The following is a 23,669-nucleotide window of genomic DNA, read 5'->3' on the forward strand; positions in this document are numbered from 1 at the left end:
TACTATGGGAGAGGCAAGCATCTTAGCCAGTACCTGAAAGCCTAGAGGTGACAGGTGCAGACCATCTCTGGCAAAGCAGCATGGTTTATCTACCATGTCATCCCAGGCTGACAGGAACCGGATCCCCTTAGAATGACACCAGAAACTAAGCCAATTGTTGAGGTCCGTCTTTTTTTTTTATATTGTGGTATCATCCTAGGTAAGGGTAGAATGAGGGCTAGGGACATACCTGCCTGGGATACACATTCAAAGAGCTCAATCATGTCTCTCTTCAAATAGTCCAGTGAGATACGTCTCAAGTCATTCACACCAACATGAACTATGACAAAGTAATAATGTACTTGTTGTTGAGAGACTTGAGTGTATGTGTGATCTGATGAATTTTGGCACCCAGTGGACAGCTGACCATAACCTCCTTGTTCAGCCTGGTGATTGGGGACATCTGTGTGTCTCACAATGTAGTCACCTATGACAAAAAAAATGTAGTTTAGATGTGCTTTGCCTTAGGGGATTATTTGTTGAGACACTGGTGCTCATGTTATTATGTGTATTGAGTGCTGTAGGTACTGTAGTACGTATAGCATGTTTGTGTTTGAAAGGTCTCTGATGTTCAAGTTTCTGCTGAGTACCTCTGCATGCAATGATTTGTGTGTTAAGTGCATGGTTTGTGTAGGAGGTGTAATATGCAAGCTGACAACCTGCTCAATGTTACTGTCCTGTGTGAGAGAGAGAGAGAGAGAGCAAGGCTTCCAGATTGTTAGTGTAGATGCATCTCTCACAAATTGTACTTGAGTGATTTAGGAGTAGTGGGTTGTCAGTGTACATGAGGCAGTTGCTACACTGCTTCAGAATACCCATTTCAATCAGATTGGCAGGAGAAATGGAGGGAAACTGACCATCCATAATATTAAGTAAAATTCTGTTTTAACAGTGGAGGGAGGAATGGAGAGGTGTTTTATAGATAGGTGCTCTAAATGGAGTTTATAGTACTGCGGTGCTCAATAGGGGTCTGTACTAATAAGGGGCTCTCTAAATAGTATGAGACAATTTGAGATTGGGTGGTTTTGGGACTATTCAAGTGGCAAAAGCACAGCTGATTTGCTGTCCGAGCAGCTAAGAGCAAATTAAGGACTTCTCGAATGGATCACGGCAGCTTCTAAAGGAAAATTTATCTACTGAAGTTTGTGTCTATAACCACCTGCCAATGGTTACCATCCCAGCGCAGTGGCGCACAGTGGTATGCACAGATGAATACAGCATAGCAGTGGCTTGTTGACAAACTCTATGGAGCTCTGTTAAAACAAGAGCAAACCTGTCTAAACATGGGGCTTATATAGCAACAGTGAGCAAACTTTTTTTTAAACAATTTAACTAGTTATAAAGCTCAAAACTGAGCCCTGCTCCAGCATTCTTCAATCAGATGAGTCCTAACTCCTCCTCCCAACAAACACAAATACATGTGAGAGATGCAACTATATAGCCAAACTGGAGGCTGAACTCTCTCAACTCAGGACTGGCAAGACCAGACAGGAGGAGAAGGTAACCACACACACACACCAAACCCAGTCCCACATAGACCTACCACAACTGCAAACCAAACACATAAAAACACAAAGACATACTCGGAGGCTCTAACAAACTACTTACCAAAACAACAGAGGCTCCCAAAGCAGACACCCAAAAATCCACCACCTCAAAACATAACACATGCATCACATACTTCAATAAATCAGTGTGTCAAACAATCACAGCCCTTAAGGCCAAACACCATGCCTGATACACTAGTAATAGGTGACTCTATAGTCAGACACACTGACGTTCCGCTTACCAGGCTGAACAAGGAGAGGGTAACGGTGAGCTGCTTATCGGGAGCTAGGATCCGCCACATAACACACGCACTCAGGTCACTCCAAAGCAAGTACAAATATGACTCTGTCATTGTCCATGCCGGTGTGAATGACCTGAGACGTACCTCCCTGGACTACATGAAAAGAGACATAGAGGAGCTCTCTGATTATGTAGCCCAGGCTGGTATGACCCTGACCCTGAGCAGCATCTTGCCCTCACCAAGAATGATGCCACAATACAAAGACAAGATGACCAGCTTTAATAATTGGCTCAAATACTGGTGTCATTCTAGGGGGATCCAATGTCTGTCTGCTTGGGATGACATGCTGGACAAGCCACGCTGCTTTGCACCACTGCAGTGTCATCACTGGGCTTCCGGATATTGGCTAAGGCTCTTACCTCCCCCATAGTGCCTTTTTTAGGCAAGGCTCAAAAGACAAACCCACCTCCTTAGAAAACAAAAATGGAAAAAAATGAAGGGTAATGCTGCTCAACGCCAGAAGTCTAAATCTCAAGATGCAGGCTCTCGAAGCACTCCTCAGTATGGAGGACATCGATGTCTGTGTAGTAACTGAAACCTGGTTCAAGGCTCCTGAGTGCACCCCAGCGCTACCAGGCTATACCTCGTATCATGCTTTTCGGCCCCAAAACTCGGGCCAAACCAAAAAGGGAGGGGGAGTGTCCATATTCATCAAGGACACCCACACCTCTAGGTTAGTGGCAACACAAGAAGTATCAGAGACCATCCAGGTGCAACTAACCGTAGGCAAAACTGCTATACAACTGGTAGCATGTTACAGACCACCCTCCCAATCTCAGGAACCCCACTCAGCCTTCCTGAAGACATTGGAGGATATGAATGTCTCAAAAAACACCATCATATTGGGAGACTTCAACTACCCTAACATAGACTGGGTGCATTATTCTAGCCCAAACACCCTAGCCCAAAGGTTCCTGGAATTCATAAACTCAAACGCAATGGAACAGCTAGTCACCTCTCCCACAAGGGGAGATAATATACTAGACCTGATCATCACAAACATGGGGACAAAGTGCTCTACACCGGAAGTATACCCTTCACTAGTGAGATCTGACCACAAACTAATCACCCTGGATATACATATCCCACCTCCACCCCCAACACAAAAGACTACAGTGAAAAACTTCTCAAAAGCCGACTTTACACTTCTTAAAACTGAGATGGTATCCTTTAAGCCCACTGGGACAGTGGAAACCACATCCCACAATGCAGAATCCTTCACAAATGCATTCTACGGACATCTGCAAGAATGCATGGATCATGCAATCCCAAATAAAACCAAGACCCTCTCCACCAAGGGCAGGCCCCATGCCATAAACAAATTGTATAACAAAAGAAGGAAGCTACTGCACGACAGAGCAAAATCCCATAAAGAGAAGGCATCTCTGATCAGCACTAGTAGAAAGCTACGTTCTCTCATAAAAACATTCAAGGCCAACTTTGAGAGAAAAATCGCTATGGACACTAAAGATAACCACAAGGCCTTCTTCAGCTATGTTAGAAACCTGGGCGGAAACCCACAGATATGTTCAGAGTTAGTTCACAATGACAAAAAATACACTGAACCCACAGATATTGCCAACATTCTGGCATACAGGTTCAGTGCAAATTTCTCCCCTCCCTCACCCCCAAAAGAAGAAATACTTATCCCAGCTGAATGTAACCTCCCTGTCATCTCAGATGTCCAGGTGAGAACTGCCCTCAGCAATGCTAAAAACACAGCATCAATGGGACCTGACGGTATCCCGGGTTGCGTGCTACGTGAACTCCAAAAGGAGCTAAACCCTCACATAAAAATGCTATTTAACCTTAGCCTTACTACAGGATATGTACCTGAAAACTGGCGTATAGCAACAGTAGTCCCACTCCACAAAGGAGGCCCCTCTACTGACCCTGTTAACTACCGCCCCATAAGCTTAACCATCCTGGTCTGCAAAGCTAGGGAAAGAATCATTATGGAACTAATAAACAGAGACATTGGGGACTTTCAGACACTTGATCCCACCCAGTTTGGCTTTGTAAAAGGCAGATCCTGCCTTTTAAACCTGGTTGACTTTTTCGAAACAGTCACTAGAGTCATTGACGAGGGCAAAGCAGTCCATACAGCCTACCTGGTCTTGGCTAAAACTTTCGACACAATACCCCACTCTGGCATCATAGACAAGCTCAACAGCTTAAATGTAAATCCATATGTCACAGGATGGGTGGCAAACTGGCTAAAGGATAGAACCCATAAAGTCAAAACCGCTGGAGCCATGTCAGACTCAAAGCCAGTGACAAGTGGTGTCCCACAGGGCTCTGTCCTGGGACCCCTCTTGTTCGGCATTTATTTCTCAGATGTGAAAGCAAACATGGGAGGGTTGTGACTGACAAAGTTCACAGATGACTGCAAACTAGGTGCCATAGTCGATACACCAGCTGACACACACATCCTACTGAAAGCCTCACTGAAACGGACAACTGGTGCCGGAGTCATGGCCTTAAACTAAATGCCAAAAAATGTGTAGTCATTCCCTTTGGGAAAAACAAAGTGCCCACAAATTATCACATAGGCGGTAACCCACTGAGTACGGAAAAAGTAATCAGAGACCTGGGGACCCAAGTCGATAGTGACCTCTCATTTGACACCCACGTTGCCAAAGTGGTTAGAAAGACTTTCTACCTTGCCCACCTTATCATGAAGGGATTCACATCCAGATCAAAGGAAGTCATTGTGCCCCTGTACTCCTCCTTTATCAGGCCCATGATTGAGTACAATGCCCCATTTGGTATGTACCTCACCCGGCACTTGCAACAGCTAGAGAGACCCCAAAAGTACCTCACCAAGTGGATCAAGGGTCTCCAACATATGTCATATGCTGCCAGACTAAAGAAACTCCAACTCTATTCAGTAGCATACCGCTTAATCAGAGGTGATCTGTGCCTGATGTACAAGGCCATGTCCAATCAGGAATTGATGGACATGCTCCACCTCAAAAAATCCAAATCCATCAGAACCACGAGAGCTAAAGATTTGAACCTCAGCACAAATATGAATAGGACATGCTGGAGGGACAGATTCATAACTCAAAGGCTTCCCATACTCTGGAACAGAATCCCAGTTCATGTTAGGCAGAGCCCCTCACTGACTCTCTTCAAGAGAAATCTTGACGAGTGGATGGGATATCGTAGGTTTACCCCAGGGGTCATCTCTGTGTCACTACTAGACAGAGGCACAGTAAACTAATTCTATTATGTAAGGGGGTCTTCACTGTGTCACTTCTAGACAGAGGCACAGTATTCTAAATCTATTTTGTACACTTTTGTACCATTACATGGGGTGGCAAAAGCCACATCACTATGGCTAGGCTTATAAATGCCCCAGGGCAGATAGCCTAGTACCAAACTATGAAACTATGCACTCTCATGCCATAAAGGTGCAGGGGGGCCCTCTTCAACAAAATATATCCTAGTTTAGTGCTCAGTTATACAAATAGAAGTAGATTCAGCAGGTCTGAATCTAGTCTGTGCTACAGCAAAGTGCAACAAATCAGCAGTAACAGTTCAGGAATCAGCAATATATTAAAAATACAGTTTACAAGTGCAAAATATAGTGAAAACTTGCACTTAAATTTAGCAGAAAGCTTTGGATTGCACAGATGAATACAGCAGAGCAGTGGTTGGTTGCCAAACTCTGTGAAGTTGTGTTAAAACAATGATGATCACTGCACATCAGCAGTGGTAAAACTTGACTTGAAGTAACAGCAATTTCTTTAGGCGCACAAACAATGTCTAGTATGTTCTGTTCCCTCATAGTTTTTTTTTTTTTTTTTCTTTTACAATCTGAAGCAATTGTCGTTCCTGAATATACACTGTGAATAATTTCTTTACTAACATTGTTGAATCAATATTATTCTAATCTGCTTCTGGTAAACTTAAGTCCCCAGTTAATATTATTCTTCCCTTCTCTGTTTCATGCAAGAAATCTATGAATTCTTCTGAGTAATCAGCACTTTACAGTAGGGGTCTATACGCTCCAACAAATGTTATATGCTCCAGTGTTGTCTTTATTGTCACAGTTACACAGTTTGTAGTATTGGTGTTATCACTGAACATGTAATAATCACAGGTTTCATGTTTGTCTTTTCGGCTTTTCCCGGTTAGGAGTCACCACAGCGCAACTCCGGTCCGCTAATGACTGGCAGTCGATTTTTATGGTGCCAAGATGCCAGCCCGACACCCAACCAACTCTTCCACCTGATTTTTTGCTAGAATGTCCGTTACAGTAAAAACATTTACACCCTGACAGAACTGGTTTTCAGTCATTGTTCTTTAACCATGTTTCACAAACAATAACATCAGTCTTGTGGAAAACAGCAAATTTTCCAATAAAATAAATTTATCATTAATGCTCCTAGCATTAACAACCATTAGAGATGCAATGTTGCTATCTGTGAACTGTTAAATTTTTAACCTAGCAAAAATCCTGCTTAGTGATTGTCAAATATTGCAAAATATCTACTACAAAAATTCTCTTCCCTCCTCTTGACAAATGCACGTCATCCTGTCTGGATACGTGCCCAAAATTAGGCTTGGATGCTCTATACATTTCCATTTTTTAAAACCAGACATTTTTTACATGTAGGTTACCCCAAAAATATTTTCATTCCTGGTGATCTGACTATCCTTTTGTGAACGTATTAGTTCCTCTAATTAAATCTGCAATTACAAGAGTATGTCTTCTGACCAGATCTGAAGAATCTTCAATTTCTAATACAGTAATATCTTCTCCTTCAGTTGTTACAAAGGAATGATCTTAGGTTCACAGGTAGATACTAGGCTATCTGCCCTAGGGCATTTATAAGCCTAGCCAGAGTGTATTTGGCTTCCGCCTCCCTATTAGATCAGCCTACTGTGCCTCTGTAAAGTAGGTCACAGAAGGTACCCTTTTAAGATTAGTTTACTGTGCCTCTGTCTAGCAGGGACACAGAAGAGATCCCAGGGTGAATTTGTGATTTCCCATCCACGCGTCCAGATTTCGCTTGTAGAGGGTCAGCGAGGGGCTATGTCTAACATGAATTAGGATTCTATTCCAGAGTGAGGGGAGCCTCTGGGAAATGAATCTGTCCCTCCAGCATGTCCTATTTATTTTTGTGCTGAGGTTTAGGTCCCTGGAGCATGTAGCTCTAAGGGACTTGGATTTTTTGAGGTGGAGCATGTCCATTAATTCTGGGTTTGACATAACTTTGTACGTCAGGCATAGATCACCTCTGAGTAGGCGGTAAGCAACTGAATAGAGCTGGAGTTTCTTTAGTCGAGCTGCATAGGACATCTGTTTGTAGCCCATGATCCTCTTGGTGAGGTACTTTTGGGGTCTCTCCAGTTGCTGCAGGTGTCGGGTAAGGTACATCCCAAAAGGGGCATTGTATTCAATTATGGGCCTGATGAGTGACGAGTAGAGGGGCACAATGACCTCTCTTGATCTAGATGCGAACCCTTTCATGATAAGGTGGGCTATATAGAAGGTCTTTCTAACCACTTTGGCAACGTGATTAACAAAGGAGAGATTACTATCTACGTTGGTCCCCAAATCTCTAATTACTTCTTCTGTACTTAATGGATTACCACCTATGTGGTAATTTGTGGGCACCTTGTTTTTCCCAAAGGGGATGACTATGCACTTTTTAGCATTTAGCTTGAGGCCGTGGCTCTGGCACCAAGCATCCGTCTCTGTGAGACCCATTTGGAGGATGCTTGTGTCAGCTGGAGATTCGATTATGGCCCCCAGTTTGCAGTCATCTGCAAACTTTGTCAGCCATAACCCCCCCGTGTTAGCCTGAACCTAAGAGAAGTATATACCGATCAAGAGAGGTCCGAGAACTGAGCCCTGTGGGACGCCACTTTTAACTGGTTTTGATTCGGACATGGCACCTGCGATTCTGACCATGTGGGTTCTATCTCTGAGCCAGTTTGCAACCCATCTTGTGATATAGGGGTTGATATTTAAGCTGGTAAGCTTATTTATGATGCCCGAGTGGGGTATTATGTCGAAGGCTTTTGCAAGGTCCAGGTAGGCTGTGTGGACTACCTTGCCCTCATCTATGGCTTTGGTAACTGTTTCAAAGAAATCAACTAGGTTTAAGAGGCAAGATCTGCCCTTAACAAAGCCGAATTGGGTAGAGTCCAGTGTCTGGAGGCTCCCAATGTCTTTGTTTATGAGTTCCATGATAATACACTCCATAGCTTTACAGACCACACTAGTCAGGCTTATGGGGCGATAGTTTCTGGGGTCCGTTGTGGCACCACCTTTGTGGAGTGGGACCACTGTAGCTGTACGCCATTCTTTGGGTACATATCCTGTAGTAAGGCTAAGTTTGAACATTGACTTAATGTGAGGGTTCAGTTCTTCTTGGAGCTCGTGTAAGACACAGCCTGGGACACCGTCCGGTCCCATAGATGCTGTGTTTTTTGCTTTGGAGAGGGCAGCTTTCACCTGTGCATCTTTGATGTCAGGGAGGTTACATTCAGTTGGGATAGGCATTTGCTCCTTTGGGGAGAAGTTTGCGCTGAATCTGTCTGCCAAGATGTTGGCTATGTCTGTAGGTTCGGTATATTTTGCACCGTTATGCAACAATTCAGAGCATATCTGGGAGTTTCCGCCCATGTTCCTGACATAACTAAAGAAGGCCTTGTGATTATCTTTAGTGTCTAGGGCAATTTTTCTTTCAAAACTGGCCTTTCATGATTTTATGAGGGATCGAAGTTTCTTGCTAATACTGATCAGAGATGCCTTCCCTTTTTGGGATTTTGCTCTTGTCATGTAGTAGCTTTCTCCTTCTGTTGTATAGCTTATTTATGGCCAGGGTCCACCAGACCGGTCTCCTGTTTTTGGAGGAGTGAGTCTTGGTTTTATTTGGGATACCACGATCCATGCATTCCTGCAGGTGCTCATAGAATGCATTTGTAAAGGATTCTGCGGATTGGGCTGTATTATCCTCTGGCCCAGGAGCTTTGAAGGATTCCACCTCAGTCTTGAGAAGTGCAAAGTTGGCTTTTGAGAAATTCTTTACAGTGATTTCCTTGGCTGAGGGTGGGGACGGGATATGGATGTCCAGGGAAATTTGTTTATGGTCTGATCTTACCAATCTTCATCACCATTTGTCTTATTAATCCTATTGTTTTTATTGCATGTTAAATTTGCAAGCATACAGTTCTCATCCAGCTGGGTTTGTACATCCGCAGCATGAGCCATGTAGTCAACATCTATCTTACTTTTCTTTTTTCTTATAGTAATAGTAATGTTCTTCAATCCTTCCACATTCAATTTTGATTTCTTCCTTTTCATGTGCCCCTTGTCATCCCACTTTTGATTTGAGGAACATAGATGACCATTGTTATCAGATGTTACCTTTTAATATGCATCGCATTTATTATACTGTGCTTTAGCAAATCATTAATGGCATACTCACTTAAGGAATCCATATTCAGCTTCAATGGAATAATAAAAAATGATAAAAGAAACAAATATTCAAAATCAGTACATACAGAATTCAAAGAGAATTTAAATCAACTTCTATGAGAAAAAATCACACAAGCAATATACAACTAAATACTAAAGTACAGTAAAGTTGTTCTGACCATACAAGTTCTGAAAGTCATACAAAGCCTGTAATTCCTTTACATCGTGTGCAGATGCACGCAGTAGCTTCTGCTCAGTATTGCTCACAGTCACACTTTTTTCAACAGTAAAGATTAATAAATCACAAATCAAGATAGGATTGTTTAAGTAAGCCCTGGGTTTTCCTCTCTGCAGTTTGTGTGACCGTATAGCTAACTAAGCCCCTTGAGATGGCTAGAGTTTGCCTATCTAAAACCAGTCTCTTTCTAACAACCAACACTGAAAATTAAAGATAAAACAACAAAATATAAATCAAAGTAAATATTCTTGTCTACAAGCTATCCCTTCCTTCCTACAAGTAGAAAACAGAGGTAATCCAAAGGGCTTGAGTGTTATCTGGTATCCCACCTGTGACCCAGAGGGTGACGGGACTAACAAGAAAAAGAGTATAAAGGATAAGTCCAGATAAAATCACTTTAGCTAGCAGATCTAGGAGTCTCACTATATCTCTCTGATACCCTTCTTGTGGGAAGGCATAAAGACACCTTTTTGAATTTGTCAGTAGTTTATTCAGTTAAGCAGGTTGATGGACGAGTGTTCTTGTTCTAATACATTACAATCATCAGGTTAGTTATCTAAAGGCAGTTGCAAACAATGGTAGGAGGCTCCATGGGAGCTGATTGGAGGAAAATCTGGGGGATGGAGAAACAAGGGGCCAATTCCAAGGCTTAGAGGTTAGTCCCTTATTTGAATATTTCTGAAAGACCTGTGAGGGTTTACCGGCTCAGCAGCCTGTGGGACCTCATTCTTAGTTAAAAGGCTGGCAACACAGTATGAGCTACAACTATAGAATCATAAAAGCAATATAGAAACTATAGAAAACACTTTCACCTGAGCTTCATCAAGTCCATCTAATAGAGTGGTTTCAACTTTGATAATTGAAAATGTCTGCTTTTCGAAGGTATCACCAGACCTTATTAGCCTGTTTTTTAACACGTGTAAAATGAGAGGCTGTGTCTGCATCAGTGGGACTCGTATTCCTTGGAGCCAAATATGAAAGCTTTATTACAGAACTTTTTCAAGTCCGTCACATGTAGGCTGTGCCCCCTTTTACAGAACTCATTATCTCCTGACATATAATATGAAGGGCTAAGATGATGTATAACAAAAAAAGGTTTACAGTGCCTGTTTTTTAAGAGGCTTATATATATGTATATATCTATATCTATATATATATATATATATATATATATATATATATATATATATATATATATATAATTAATGTGGCCGGTCCCCCCCCCTTCTTCCTCTTGATAAAGACAGCCCTTTTTATATGCAGGGGAGGTAGTTACTTAAATCTACACTAGGTGATTCCCATTTTTGAACAGTACATGCATCCAGAGAAATAGCATACAGTGGAAAGCAAGTCACAGTGATCATTTTTTACAGAACTCATGGATGTGCACAAGTAGGAGGAAAAAGGTAAAAAGTGAGTAAAGTCTGAGACCTCAGAACCTTTTGTGTGCTTACTGTGTCCATGCCAATGGTATAAAAATCCTCCAAGTGGTGAAATGCAGAGTATACATACACTTTTAGTAAACATAAGAATTTCAGATCATCTTTGAGCACAGGCAAGTTGTGCTTGTAGTGTACTGAATATAGTAATGTGGAGTGCTGCCCTGGAAGAGCAATTTTCATTGTACTGCAAATTATAGAAATTGTGTTAAATGCAGGCCCAGCGGCTACAGAATCTATACCTGGTTGCTGTGGGATAGCTGCAGTGAGAGGCGGAATGCTCTTGGTCCCAGATCATGGTTTTAAGGCACTCCGGTCTAGGGTCTTCATTGCCAAGCTTCTTCCTGAGTCTAGGAGTACTGAGGGCTCTTCTGTTCAGAGTCTTCCTCTCTTCAGGTTCCAGGTGGTGAAGTTTGTGCACATCATGAGGTAAAAAACACTTTCAAACCCATGCCAGTTACTTACAGATTTATACACATCTAGACATCATACATACAAAAATAAATTATAATGTCTCTTGTTTTCCATGTCACTAGTTCACCAGATAAACCATGTTAATGTAGATACAGTGATTAACAATTGTAATCATTTGATGGTCTAAGCTCAAGCATTTCCATTAAAAGTGTGCTTGCACTCAGGAAACTAAACCATAAATCATACAGCTAAAACACCTAACCCAGGATTTGGACATACTGTTAATTAACTCCAGTTACTGCTGTTAATACAAAAAGTCAATCAAGTCTCCAAAAGTGATTTTATCTGGATGTATCCTTCTCCACAGTAAATCACAAACCAATATAGGATTGTTTAGATAAGCTCTGGATTATGCTTTCTCCCCTCTTCTTACCAGACTTCTGCATAAGATCAACCAGGACTTTGCAAAAATCTTGTTGGTGGCTTTTTGGTTCATATTGCACTAGTTCTCCCTCCTTTTTCGTCTGGTCAGGGGCAATCATCACAAGTTACCTCACCAGATGGATCTTCTCGCACAAGACAGGTGGTGCCTTCCCCACAGTCATCTGTTCAGTCTTCAAATGACACTTTGGGTGATAGTGTTTTAATTCCCTTTCAACACCATTTCTTGAGGATATGCTTAAAGTTCAGCAGGAGGACAAGAAACCCAGTACCAGAAAATCATATATATCCAAATGGAAGAGATTTTCTTTTTGGCATCTTAAACTTCACCAGGATCCTTTCTTAGTGGGGGGGGGGGGGTCACTTTGGTTCTGTCTTACTTGTGTGAACTGCTCCATGCTGGCTTGGCATATTCCTCTGTTAAAGCTCACTTGTCAGCAGTCTCTGCTTGTCTTCATTTGATTCCACTTTTAGCATCTCATTTTGAGGTTGAACAATTCCTGAAAGTCGTCCTCCTCAACAGGCCTCCAAGAAAGCCCATCCCTCCTTCCTGGGACCTTAATTTTGTTCTTGAAAAATTGACCAAGGCTCTTTCTGGGCCTTCTGCTTATGCATCTCTGCAACATTGCTCCTGGAAGACTGTTGAGTTGCCCTCACTTCCACCAAGAGAATGTCTGAACTCCAAGCCTTTGATCATGGTTCCTCTTTTTTTTTGTTTTCATAGAGATAGGCTGTCTCTACATATCCTTCTTTTATGCCCAAGGTGATCTGTGAGCTGTCCCTTAATCAGTCTATCCAACTTCCTTCCTTTTTCCCTTCTCTGCAGTCTGCAAGTGAGAATGTTCTACACACCTTGGATCATCATAGACAGCTTAGGTATTATCTTGATAAGACAAAGGACATATGTAAATCTGATCAACATTTTGTTTCTTTTCATGTCAGAACATTTGTGGCTGTTTCTAAGCAAACATTCTCCTCCTGCATTTCAAACAAACACACTCTGGCTAGGCTTATAAATGCCCTAGGGCAGATAGCCTAGTATGAACCTATAACCTCGAAAAAGGGCATAGCAAAATTCATTTAAAATGGGTGGCGAAAGCCAAACACACTCTGGCTAGGCTTATAAATGCCCTAGGGCAGATAGCCTAGTATGAACCTAAAAGCCATTTGCTTTTGTTATTCCTTTCATGGCAAATAGTTTTCTACCAGGATAGTGGCCTCCTCTGGGGCTTTCTTCAAGGGTTTGGACACCATTTCCATCCTTGAAGCTGCTACTTGGCCTTCTGTGCCCACCTTCACTAACATAAGTTTGATGTCATTTCCAGAGCCAGGGAATGTTTTGCCAAGGCAATTGGTTTGTGGAGGGTTCCTCCTTGCCTTTCTACTCCCATTCCTCACAGTAGCTTTTATTTATTCAATTTATTTATTTCAGTTTGATGACCAGGGAAGTCCACTGGGCCTAAAATAGCCTGTTTTCAGTGGAGGCCCGGGGAGAAAAGCTGCAGTAGCAATGACAAACATACAAAAGCATACAAAACAAAGAAGTCCTAAGTTTCATGCAGAATTATACAATAATAAAAGTCAATTACTGAATATAAGTCTAGCAGCTGCACAGTCTGAGAGTTATTTACAGTGAATAAAAATTGAACAAATAAAAGAAATTGCTAGAAATAAATATTAAAGTTTGGACTACATTTAGGGAGGAGTTGCAGGGGAAGGGATGTGATTGCAGAGAAGATGCAGGGTTAGGTTAGCACTGTGTAGTTTAATCAGAAAGTTGGAAGATTAGGTTTTGATATTAGAGGGACATTATGTTGGGAAGGAGCATGGGCATTCCCACTTTGAGGATACATAGGAATGGAGGAGGGGTTTAAAATTAGAGTGGTTTGTACTCTTTTGTACTCTGCTATCTTTTATGAATACTGCAACCGTGATATTGAGGGACATAGTACAGTTGAGTAAAATCTTTCCATAACAGTAGATGTCCTTATCTTCACTGTTGCAGTATTTAGGCCTTCTCTTCTGCCCCCTTTTCTTCCTTATTTCTGTTGGAGCATCTGCCTGGCTGAGTGGTCTTTGTCCTTTTCCATAGGTATCTCCTTTTTCCCCTGGATGTACATGTTCTCCTTTCTCATGTGGTGGCTCCTTTTCTCCTGGGGCACTTCATTTCTGAGTGTAGTGCATCACCTTTATGCCCTTTACTGATGTGGGGACCATACATCTAATGTACAACACTGGTAAGAATCAAAGGCTTTGGTATACTGGCCAGGCATAGGGCTATCCATAGCAGGAGATCCCATCTGTTATGAATACTGCAGCAGTGAAGAGAAGGATGTCTACTGTTACGGTAGGATTTTACACAAAATTCTTCATTATTCTAACCAATTTACACTGAATACTTTTTGGCACTGAATGCACTATTTTGTACCGCCCATCCAAATAGTTCATCAGAATTAATATTGTAATAATTTCTGGTTCTCTGGGGTAGTTAACCGTCATTCTTATTTTAGTCATCTGCAAATAGGTTCATAGGTAGATACTAGGCTATCTGCCCGAAGGCATTTATAAGCCTAGCCAGAGTGTGTCAGCTTTCGCCACCCCATTGATTAATTAACTGAGCCTCTGTCAAGAAGAGCCAATGAAGTGATCCCAGGGGTGTATTTTCTGTTACCCATCCACTCGTCAAGGTTTCTCTTGAAGAGTGTTAGTGAGGGTCTCTGCCTAATGTAGTTAGGAATTTTGTTCCAAAGCATGGGGAGTCTCTGTGACAGGAATCTATCCCTCCAGCATGTTCTATTTATTTCCCTGGTGAGGTTTAACTCACTAGAGCAAGTGGCTCGCAGTGACTTGGATTTCTTTAGGTGGAGCATGTCCATCAATTCTGAGTTGGACATGGCTTTGTAAGTCAGACAGAGATCACCTCTGAGTAAGTGATATGCCACTGAGTACAGCCAAATTTTTCCAGTCGGGCTGCATAGGACATATGTTTGAGGCCAGTGATCCTCTTGGTGAAGTACTTTTGTGGTCTTTCCAGCTGTTGGAAGTGTCTTGTGAGGTACATCCCAAATAGAGCATTGTACTCTATGATGGGTTTGATGAGTGACGAGTAGAGGGGCACTATAACCTCTTTATTTCTAGATGTGAACCCTTTAGTAATTAGATGGGCTACATAGACATAGTTCCCAAGCACCTGGCTAATATTCTACATATTCCTTATTATGCTAATCTTTTTTACATCCGGTACAAATATGATGGAATAACTTATTTTGTTCTAGTTTAATTTGTATATTTACTCTGTGCTTTTAAAGTTTTTGTCATGACTGGAGCTTTTCTCCCCAGGCCTCCGCTGAAAATGGACATGTATCCAGTCGGATCTTCCCGGTTAACAAATGTAAAATAAAAATAAAATAAATAAAACATAGAAGGATTTCCTAACTACTTTGGCAATATGATTGTCAAAGGAGAGATTACTATCTTCTTGGGTCCCCAGATCTTTTATTACCTCTTCTGTATTAAGGGGGCTGCCACCTATGTGGTAATTCATGGGTGTTTTGTTTTTCCCAAACGGGATGACTATGCATTTTTTGGCATTTAGCTTGAGACCATGACTTTGACACCAGGTGTCCGTCTCAGTAAGGCCCTTTTGGAGACTGTCCGTGTCAGCTGGAGAGTCAATTATGGCTCCCACTTTGCAGTCATCGGTGAACTAGGTTAGCCATAGTCCTCCAGTGTTTGTCTGTACTTCTGAGAAGTATATGCCGAACAGTAGGGGTCCCAGGACCGAGCCTTGTGGGGCACCACTTGTGACCGGTTTAGAGTCGGACCTGGAGCTCGCTAGTCTTACCGTGTGAGTTCTGTCTGTAAGCCAGTTGGCAACCCATCTCATGACATAGGGGTTTATGTTCAGGCTGATGAGTTTTTCCATAATTTCCAAGTGGGAAATGATGTCAAAAGCCTTGGCAAGGTCAAGGTAGGCTGTGTGAACCACCTTCCCCTCATCTATGTCCGTAGTGACTGTCTCGAAGAAGTCAACCAGGTTTAGTAGGCATGATCTGCTCTTAACATAGCCGAACTAGGCCGGGTCAAGTGTTTGGAGGTTCCCAATGTCTTTGGTAATGAGTTCCATGATGATGCGCTCCATAGCCTTGCAGACCAGGCTAGTCAGGTTTATGGAGCGATAGTTACCAGGGTAAGTTGTGGCCCCTACTTTGTGGATCAGAATAACTGTTGCTGTGCGCTATTCTATGGGCACATAGCCTGTGGAGAGGCTGAGGTTAAATAGTGTGTTTAGGTGGGGGGTTAGTTCGTTCTGTAGTTCATGCAAGACGCAGCCTGGGACACCATCTGGCCCCATTGATGCTGTGCTTTTGGCTTTTGAAAGGGCTGTTTTCACCTGTGCGTCTGTGATTTCCAGGACACTACGCTTTTTTCCGGTATTGTTGTGGGCCCTTTTGGGGGTGAAGTTTGCACTGAATCTATCTGCCAATATGTTGGCAATATCAGTAGGTTCAGTATATTCTGTGCTATTTTGCACTAGCTCAGAGCATATCTGTGAGTTGCCACTTAGATTCTTGACATAGCTAAAGAAGGCTTTGTGGTTATCTTTCGAATCCTTGGCTATTTTTTTTTCGAAGTTAGCCTTGGATGATTTTATGAGGGACCTTAGTTTCTTACGGATACTGATCAAGGATGTCTTTCTTTCTTGGGATTTGCTTTTTTTCTGAACTAGTTTCCTCCTTATATTGTATAGCCTGTTTATGGCAGGGGTCCACCAGACTGGTTTCCTTCTCTTAGGGGAGTGAGTCTTGGTTTTGCTAGGAATGGCACGATCTATGCATCCTTGTAGGTGCTCATAGAGTGCATTTGTAAAGGTTCCTGCATCTTAGACTCCGTTATCCTTTAGCGTGGGGGCTGTGAAACTTACTACCCCTGCCTTAAGTAAGGTGAAGTTTGCTATAGAAAGGATTTTCACTGTGGTTTCCTTGGTTGGTTTCCTTGGTTGGGGGTGGTGGTGTGGTGTGGTGTGGATATCCAGAGTGATTAGTTTATGGTCTGATCTAACCAGTGACAGGTTGACCTCCGGTATGGAACACCTGTCGTCCCATGTTGCTGATGACCAGGTCCAATATGTTTTCACCTGTGGTAGGGGAGTTTACCAGCTGATCCAGGGCATTTGATTTGATAAATTCCAGGAAGCGCAGGACCTTGGAGTTTGTACTTGAGTAGTTTTCCCAGTTAACAGTAGGGTAATTGAAATTGCCCAATATCAGGGTGTTCGGTAGGACCTTCATGTTTTCCATTGTCTCCAGAAAGGCAGAGTGGTGGTCCTGGGTCATGGAGGGTGATCTGTAGCAGGCCACAATTTGCATTGCAGATTTGCCCGATGTTAGTTGTACATGGATGATCTCAGAGGTATCATGCTGCGCCACTAACCTGGAGGTGTAGGTATCCTTGATGAATATGGATACACCCCCTCCTTTGGTGCTTCGGTCCATGTTCTGTGGCCGAAATGTGTGGTATGAGTTGTAGCCCGGTAGTGCTGGGGTGCTCTGTGGAGCCTTGAACCAGGTTTCAGTTACTGCACAGATGATGTTCTCCATACTGAGGAGTGCTTCGAGCACGTGCATTTTGAGATTTAAACTCCTGGTGTTGAGTAGCATAGCCCTCATTTTTTTATTTGTGCTGTTTACGGAGGTGGGTTTGACTTTTGAGCCTTGCCTAAAAAAGGCACTATGGGAGCAACAACAGCCTTGGCCAGTATTCGAAAGCCTAGGGGTGACAGGTGCAAGCCGTCTCTTGCGAAGCAACGAAGCTTGTCAAGCATGTCGTCCCAGGCTGACAGACACTGGATCCCCTTTGAATGACACCAGAAGTTTAGTCAATTGTTGAAATTAATCATTTTTTTCTTTATACTGCGGTATCATTCCTGGTGAGGGCAGGATGCTACTCAGGGTCAGGGTCATACCTGCTTGGGCTACATGATCAGAGAGGTCTTCCATGTCTCTTTTCATATAGTCCAGGGAGGTACGTCTCAGTTTATTCACACCAACATGAACAATGACAGAGCCATATTTGTACTTGTTCTGGAGTGACCTGAGTGCTTATGTTATGTGGCGGATTCTGGCTCCTGACAGGCAGCTAACAGTAACCTTCTCCTTGACCAGTCTAGTGAGTGGGACGTCAGTGTGCCTGACTATAGAGTTGCCTATTACTAGTGTGTTAGGTATGTTATTTTGCCTTAAGGGCTGTGATTGTGCGGCACACTGATTTTGTATTTTATGTGTTGTCTGGTTTGTGACGGGAGATGCATGTTTTTTGGGTGTCTGCTTTGGAGGTCTCTAATGGTTTTGCAGTTTTTTATTTAGAGCCTCCGAGTATGATTTTGTGTATTTATGTGTATTTTTTGCCAGTGCTGGTTTAATATGTCTTTGTGAGGCTGAAGGTGTGGTGCAAGTGTTAACCTTCTCCTCATGACTGCCTGTTCCAGTCTTGGGTGGAGAGAGCTTAGCCTCCAATTTAGCTATATAATTGCATCTCTCGCATATGTTAATGTTTTGTGGTAGAAGGAGAGGGTTGTCTGTGTACATGAGGCAGTTGTAACATTGCCTCAGGATACCCTGGTTCACCAGCTGGACTGGAGAGTATACCTGAAATTGCCGTTTGGTCATGCCTGAATTAGTAGGGTGAGCTGCTTAAGTCGCTTGGTTGGTGAGGGGTGAATTATGAGCCTTGCCCTGCTGGGCAATTAAGTGTCGGGGTATATTAGTGCTTGCTATTAGGTCTGAGCAAGTGCTGGACTGTAGGGTGCTTTTTAAGTGCTTAGGTTGAGAGTTGGACTACTTTCAAGGGAAAAACTGAAGAAGAGACTTGGTGGAGCCAGGAATAATTTAGCCCTAGCTAACCGGCGCTGCCCGGACGTGCAAAACCGTGCAAACGCGGTTTTTACAGCAGGGAAATGAAAGACATAGAAATTAGGCCAAAATGGCCAATAAACTACTAACTTCTGGGTTGAAACCACTCCTCCAGGGACAGATGGCTGCTCAAAGCTCCCTCTCTCACAGGTGAACAGAGAAAACCTCCTTTTATCCAAGTAAGGTATGGGCAACTCAGAAACTTGTAACACAGCCTTGAATTCAGCACTAGCCTGAAAACTGGACTATACTAGCTTAGAAAGGTGGGAAACGAGGAAAAATGTTCTTGAAAAGATAAGGCAAAAACAGTAAAAAAATACACTTAAAACAGCTTTAGATGACTACAAGCAATCAGAAAAGGATTTTAAACAAATTACCCAATTAACCAGTAAAAAAAAATCTCAAAACTGAGCCCTGTTCCTGTAGTCTTCAATCAGACAAGTTCTAACTGCATACTCCTGCCACTGGGGTGCAGGGGAACCTTCTCCAGAAAAGAAGGCCTGGATTAGTGCTCAAGTTATACAAACAAAGCTAGATTCAGCAGATGTACCCATTTAGAAGGTTGTACAGTTGATATGAATATATTAAATAAAAATGTGCTCTTTACAGAACTTTGGGGCTCACCGCTTTGAATCTTCTTGCTTTTGGGAAATGAGTACCCTGTATTTTGACTCTACACTGACTTGAATGCATCATTTAGTACAGCCCATCCAAATAGTTATCTAAATAAATTCTGAAATGACTTTTGATTTTCCAGGGTAGATACCATCACCCCTAATTTAGAGTAATTTGCAAATTTACCCATCTATAAGATGGTACAGTTGGCATGAAATTAAGTAGAAAACTGGGCTCAGTACAAAATACTGGGGTACACTCCTTTGCACCATCTTGCTTTTGAAAAGTCTGCCCAGTGCTCTGAATCTAGACTGTCTGGTCCCAGCCCATTTCATAATCAAGTTCAAAATAAAAGTTAAAATGTAAGTTTCCCAGTGGCTTGAGTATTGGAAAGTGTAGAATGGAATCAGTTTTCACAAGATCCAAGTATATAGCATCCACTGATATTTTTTATCTTCTACACATTCAAACACATTATTATTTAAGTAAGTTAATTACACAAATGACCAGATGTAAATCCATATTGACTGAGATCAGGATTGAGGCAGATATCTGAAGGCATCAGTGGGCAACAAAGTTCTTTCAAAATACTTTCTTAAAATGCATGTAAGGTTAAAGACCTAAACAGGACCCACATTATTGCCCTTGAGGGAGCAAGAACAACTTGCACATCCTAACATGCTCCAGGGACGTAACATACATTTAAATACTTCTGAAGTAGAGCTGTTAGACAGGGATGTGTTGATAAAGTACCCATTCAGTCAGCCTGGCCTCACCACTGAGTCGAGCCTTATTTTACTCTGTTCCATTAAAACTGTTTTCAGTTATCAGTGGACATAAAGTATCAACCTTGATTTGCATAGAAGTACTGGTGTCCAGCAATACACTTTCCTTGGAAGAAACTGTCACTTAAAAATTCAACAATATTTTTTCCTGTCAGAAATGAAAGTGTTACCAACCTTTAATCAAGTTTTTTTCTCTTTCCCGTGGTTTAATTTCTCCAGGTCTTTTGGGTTTCTAATACCATGACAGGAATGAGCACCATTCCCAAGTCAAAGTATGATTAAAGTTCATGAAATTAGTATTGTTTCAATCTTTGTTAGCCAAACATGCTCTTCACAGCACCCACAATGTTCCCAGAAATGACTCTTCCTGTAATTCATATGAAGTTACATGCATCAATAGCATATTTAAATACATCTGCTAATTATTTTATGTGAGGCTCATTGCTCCTCCTACTATTGTCTTGTTTTCTCGCATCTGTTTTTTGAACTGTTGGTAATAGATGGTCCCCTGTAATATAAACTTCATCATTCTGTGTATTGCTTTGTGGCTCAGGTTTCCAGTGCCTCTCTGCTACCTCAATATGGTAAAGTTTTCACCTTCCCCAATGCAACAGCCTTGCTACATTATTATGCCTTTCAGTATACAGACCCTCTGGAATTAGTGTATCACACCCAGCAACAAGATATGTGAATGTTTCCAGTTCTGTTTTATAGAACCTGCATTTGTCTGTTTCGCTCACATTTTCAGTGGACGTTGTAAACCAGATATGTACGTAGTCCACTCTCCTGGGCCTCCAATATTAACCTTTTATCTTTTGGTTTAAATTCACCTCTCCTTAGCCATTCCTGTGTCAGATTCTGATCGACACGTGGTTGTTCCCGGAGTTTTCTGTACTTACAACTATATTTATGCTTTTTCCAAATTTCTTGTCTTCTCATCTGATCCTTCTCCTTGTATTCTTTTTTTGTTTTCTGGCACATTCAGTTGCTGCCTGATTTTTATGTACTTGCGATTTGATTTCCATTCTTGCTTGTCACCAATATGCTTCTGCTAAACTAAGCAGGAAAGTCATCTTAGATTTGTGTTCTTCATGTTTAAAAACTGTCACTATGTTTGGATCTGGTGAGGTCAGCAGATAAGTATGCAGTCCTACGATTGCAAATTTATGCATGTAATGAATTTCAAGGAGACCCATACCTTTTTCAAAATGAGGAATATATAATTTTGGTATATGCTGATTTTTATATATCATTTGATAAGTGTAAAGATTTTTTCTTGTTTTTCTGTCCCACTGATCCAGTACCTTTTGAGATAAGTCAATCACCTTAAAACTGTAAGTTAGAACAGGAAAAGAAGTTCCCCACTTATATTGGTTCTTTCATGTTTAAAAAATAACTTGTTAATTATCTTCATTGTGATGAGCTAATGTTACTTACTTTGTCTTGCCTGAACATATCACCCTCCTATGCCAGTGACTCACTTTGCTGCATCTTTCATTATTTTTTTCTTTTTTCCCTGTAGTGATTTTCATTAACCTCTGAATACCTTTACTATACCAACTGTGATTAAGTTTTTTTAACCTCAACTGTATCGGCAGGAACACAGCCATTTATAAATTGTACTTTAAGTAGCTTTCTCATGATAACAATACTTTTTTGTGTACAAATCGTATTTCCTGTTGTAGTGCATTAACTCACATTCATTTTTATATAAAACCAGCTTTATTGAAATGTCTGTATTGATTTGTTACCAACCTAATCTGATTATTAGTAGTTCCCAGTAAGCAGAAAGATCACCTGAGTTATGAAGTTTTGGGCATACTACACCTTTCTGAGCCATCAGATTCTTCCTAACTCAAGCAGTATCCAGTATGTTTCATGTGTGCTGGGGCTACTATCTGTCTATAACCAGTACTCAGTGCTTTATTCCAAACAATTTTGTCCTTAATATTTGAAGAACATGTAATTTATCCAACAAATCCCAAGAAGTACAGAACACTAGCTAAGAGAGCAACACCATTCTTGAATCATTCACATACGTGTTACATCCATCTCTAAGTGTGGGCTCTTAACAGAAGCTGAAAACATCCAAGGATGATTTGGCAGTTCTGGTAGTAATGCATATTATCTCTGCTGTCTGACTGTTTTGCCGTATCATTGAGTGAAACCTGTCTTGCACATATATAGATACCCCTACCAGATTAATAGTCTCTGTAGTTATGGAAGCTCTGAAATCCTGGTAAAGGCAGTGAAGAGATGACTTTCAGTAATACTAAGTTTCTGTGATCACAACTACATCATGTTTACAGATTTCCTGTTTTACCTGATTAAGCAGTACGGAGGCACGTTCATTGTTGCTTATACTAGATTACATTACAAATCTTGTTAATCTTAGTAAAATTTATTTTACTATCTTTAAAAAAAGTGCTAAAATTGTATAAACCATAATAACGATGACCATAAATCACTTAGATGTGTCTTCCAATAAATGTTTTCTTTTTGTGGTAATTGATGGTTTAATATGACATGCCTAGCCTTAAAATTAACATGCAATATTTAAGATAATTTATTTTGTAGAGCTTACTGCACCTTTGTCTCCCTGTTCAGTTTTAATGATAAAAATACAAAAAATGTATTCCAAAAAACATGAATATTTTATATCCAATTTAGAACAGAGCATTTCAGTGGAATCAAGTGTATTAAGTTTTTACTTAAGTTGTTTTCTGCTGTTCTTTGACTTTTCCATCCTTATATTCTGTATTTTTTAGTCCACAGTAATGAAAAAGATAATGTATTATAACATGAGGATGAAGATTATTCACAGGCAACTGAAAGAGAAACTGCAAGACTTGTCTAATGAAGAAAAGCATTTGCAGGCAATACCTAAATATCAAATAAAACACCTTATCTATGCTGTTAAAAGTGTAAGTAAATTAAAGACATAAATGCAGTACTTCAAGTCTTGTAATGCCATGTTGAAGTATGATATTTCTTGTGGTTTGCTGATTTGGATAGCATTTTTGCTATCATTTTCTTCTCCAGATCCTGCCCAGCCCTCTGCCGTGCCACCACTTGCTATAGTGGGGACTCATCCTTATGGGGGTATATGTTTTTTGGCCAAAGTCCTTTCCCTTGGCAGTGATAGTTTTTTTTTATTGAGCTAGAGCCTGTAGTACAAAGCCTGATTAAGTAGTGCATGAGTTCTGAAATACATTCACACACACACACACACACACACACACACACACACACACACACACACACACACACACACACACACCAAATCCAGTTGCAAAGTTAAATTTTGCTTGGCATGGCTAGAATATGTGATCTTTAACTGATGTCATTGTTGCCATTGCACTTACACAGTCTGTACAAGTCACAGTGTTGCAGTAAGCCAAACTGCCTGTCTCTGTGCAGAATGGGCTGACAAACTTATGTCCTTTCAGTCTCTTCCTCCCAGCTGGCAATTCCAGTTCTGCATCTGTAATCAAACCTCA

The 23,669-nt window shown here is 41.4% G+C and overlaps 1 protein-coding gene across 1 annotated transcript in view; it reads left to right on the forward strand.

Annotated features, from left to right (window-relative positions):
* The window catches only part of LRRC9 (leucine rich repeat containing 9), a 3,097,114-nt gene that overhangs the window by 954,370 nt on the left and 2,119,075 nt on the right, over positions 1-23,669 (forward strand). Inside the window, exon 8 of the mRNA XM_044073581.1 lies at positions 22,938-23,093. Within this exon, the coding sequence (XP_043929516.1) occupies positions 22,938-23,093 (156 nt within the window). The remainder of the gene's footprint in view (positions 1-22,937; positions 23,094-23,669) is intronic.

The sequence above is a fragment of the Protopterus annectens genome, chromosome 6.part0, assembly GCF_019279795.1.
Source record: "Protopterus annectens isolate FY-2018-M chromosome 6.part0, PAN1.0, whole genome shotgun sequence".
Classification (NCBI taxonomy): domain Eukaryota; kingdom Metazoa; phylum Chordata; order Ceratodontiformes; family Protopteridae; genus Protopterus; species Protopterus annectens.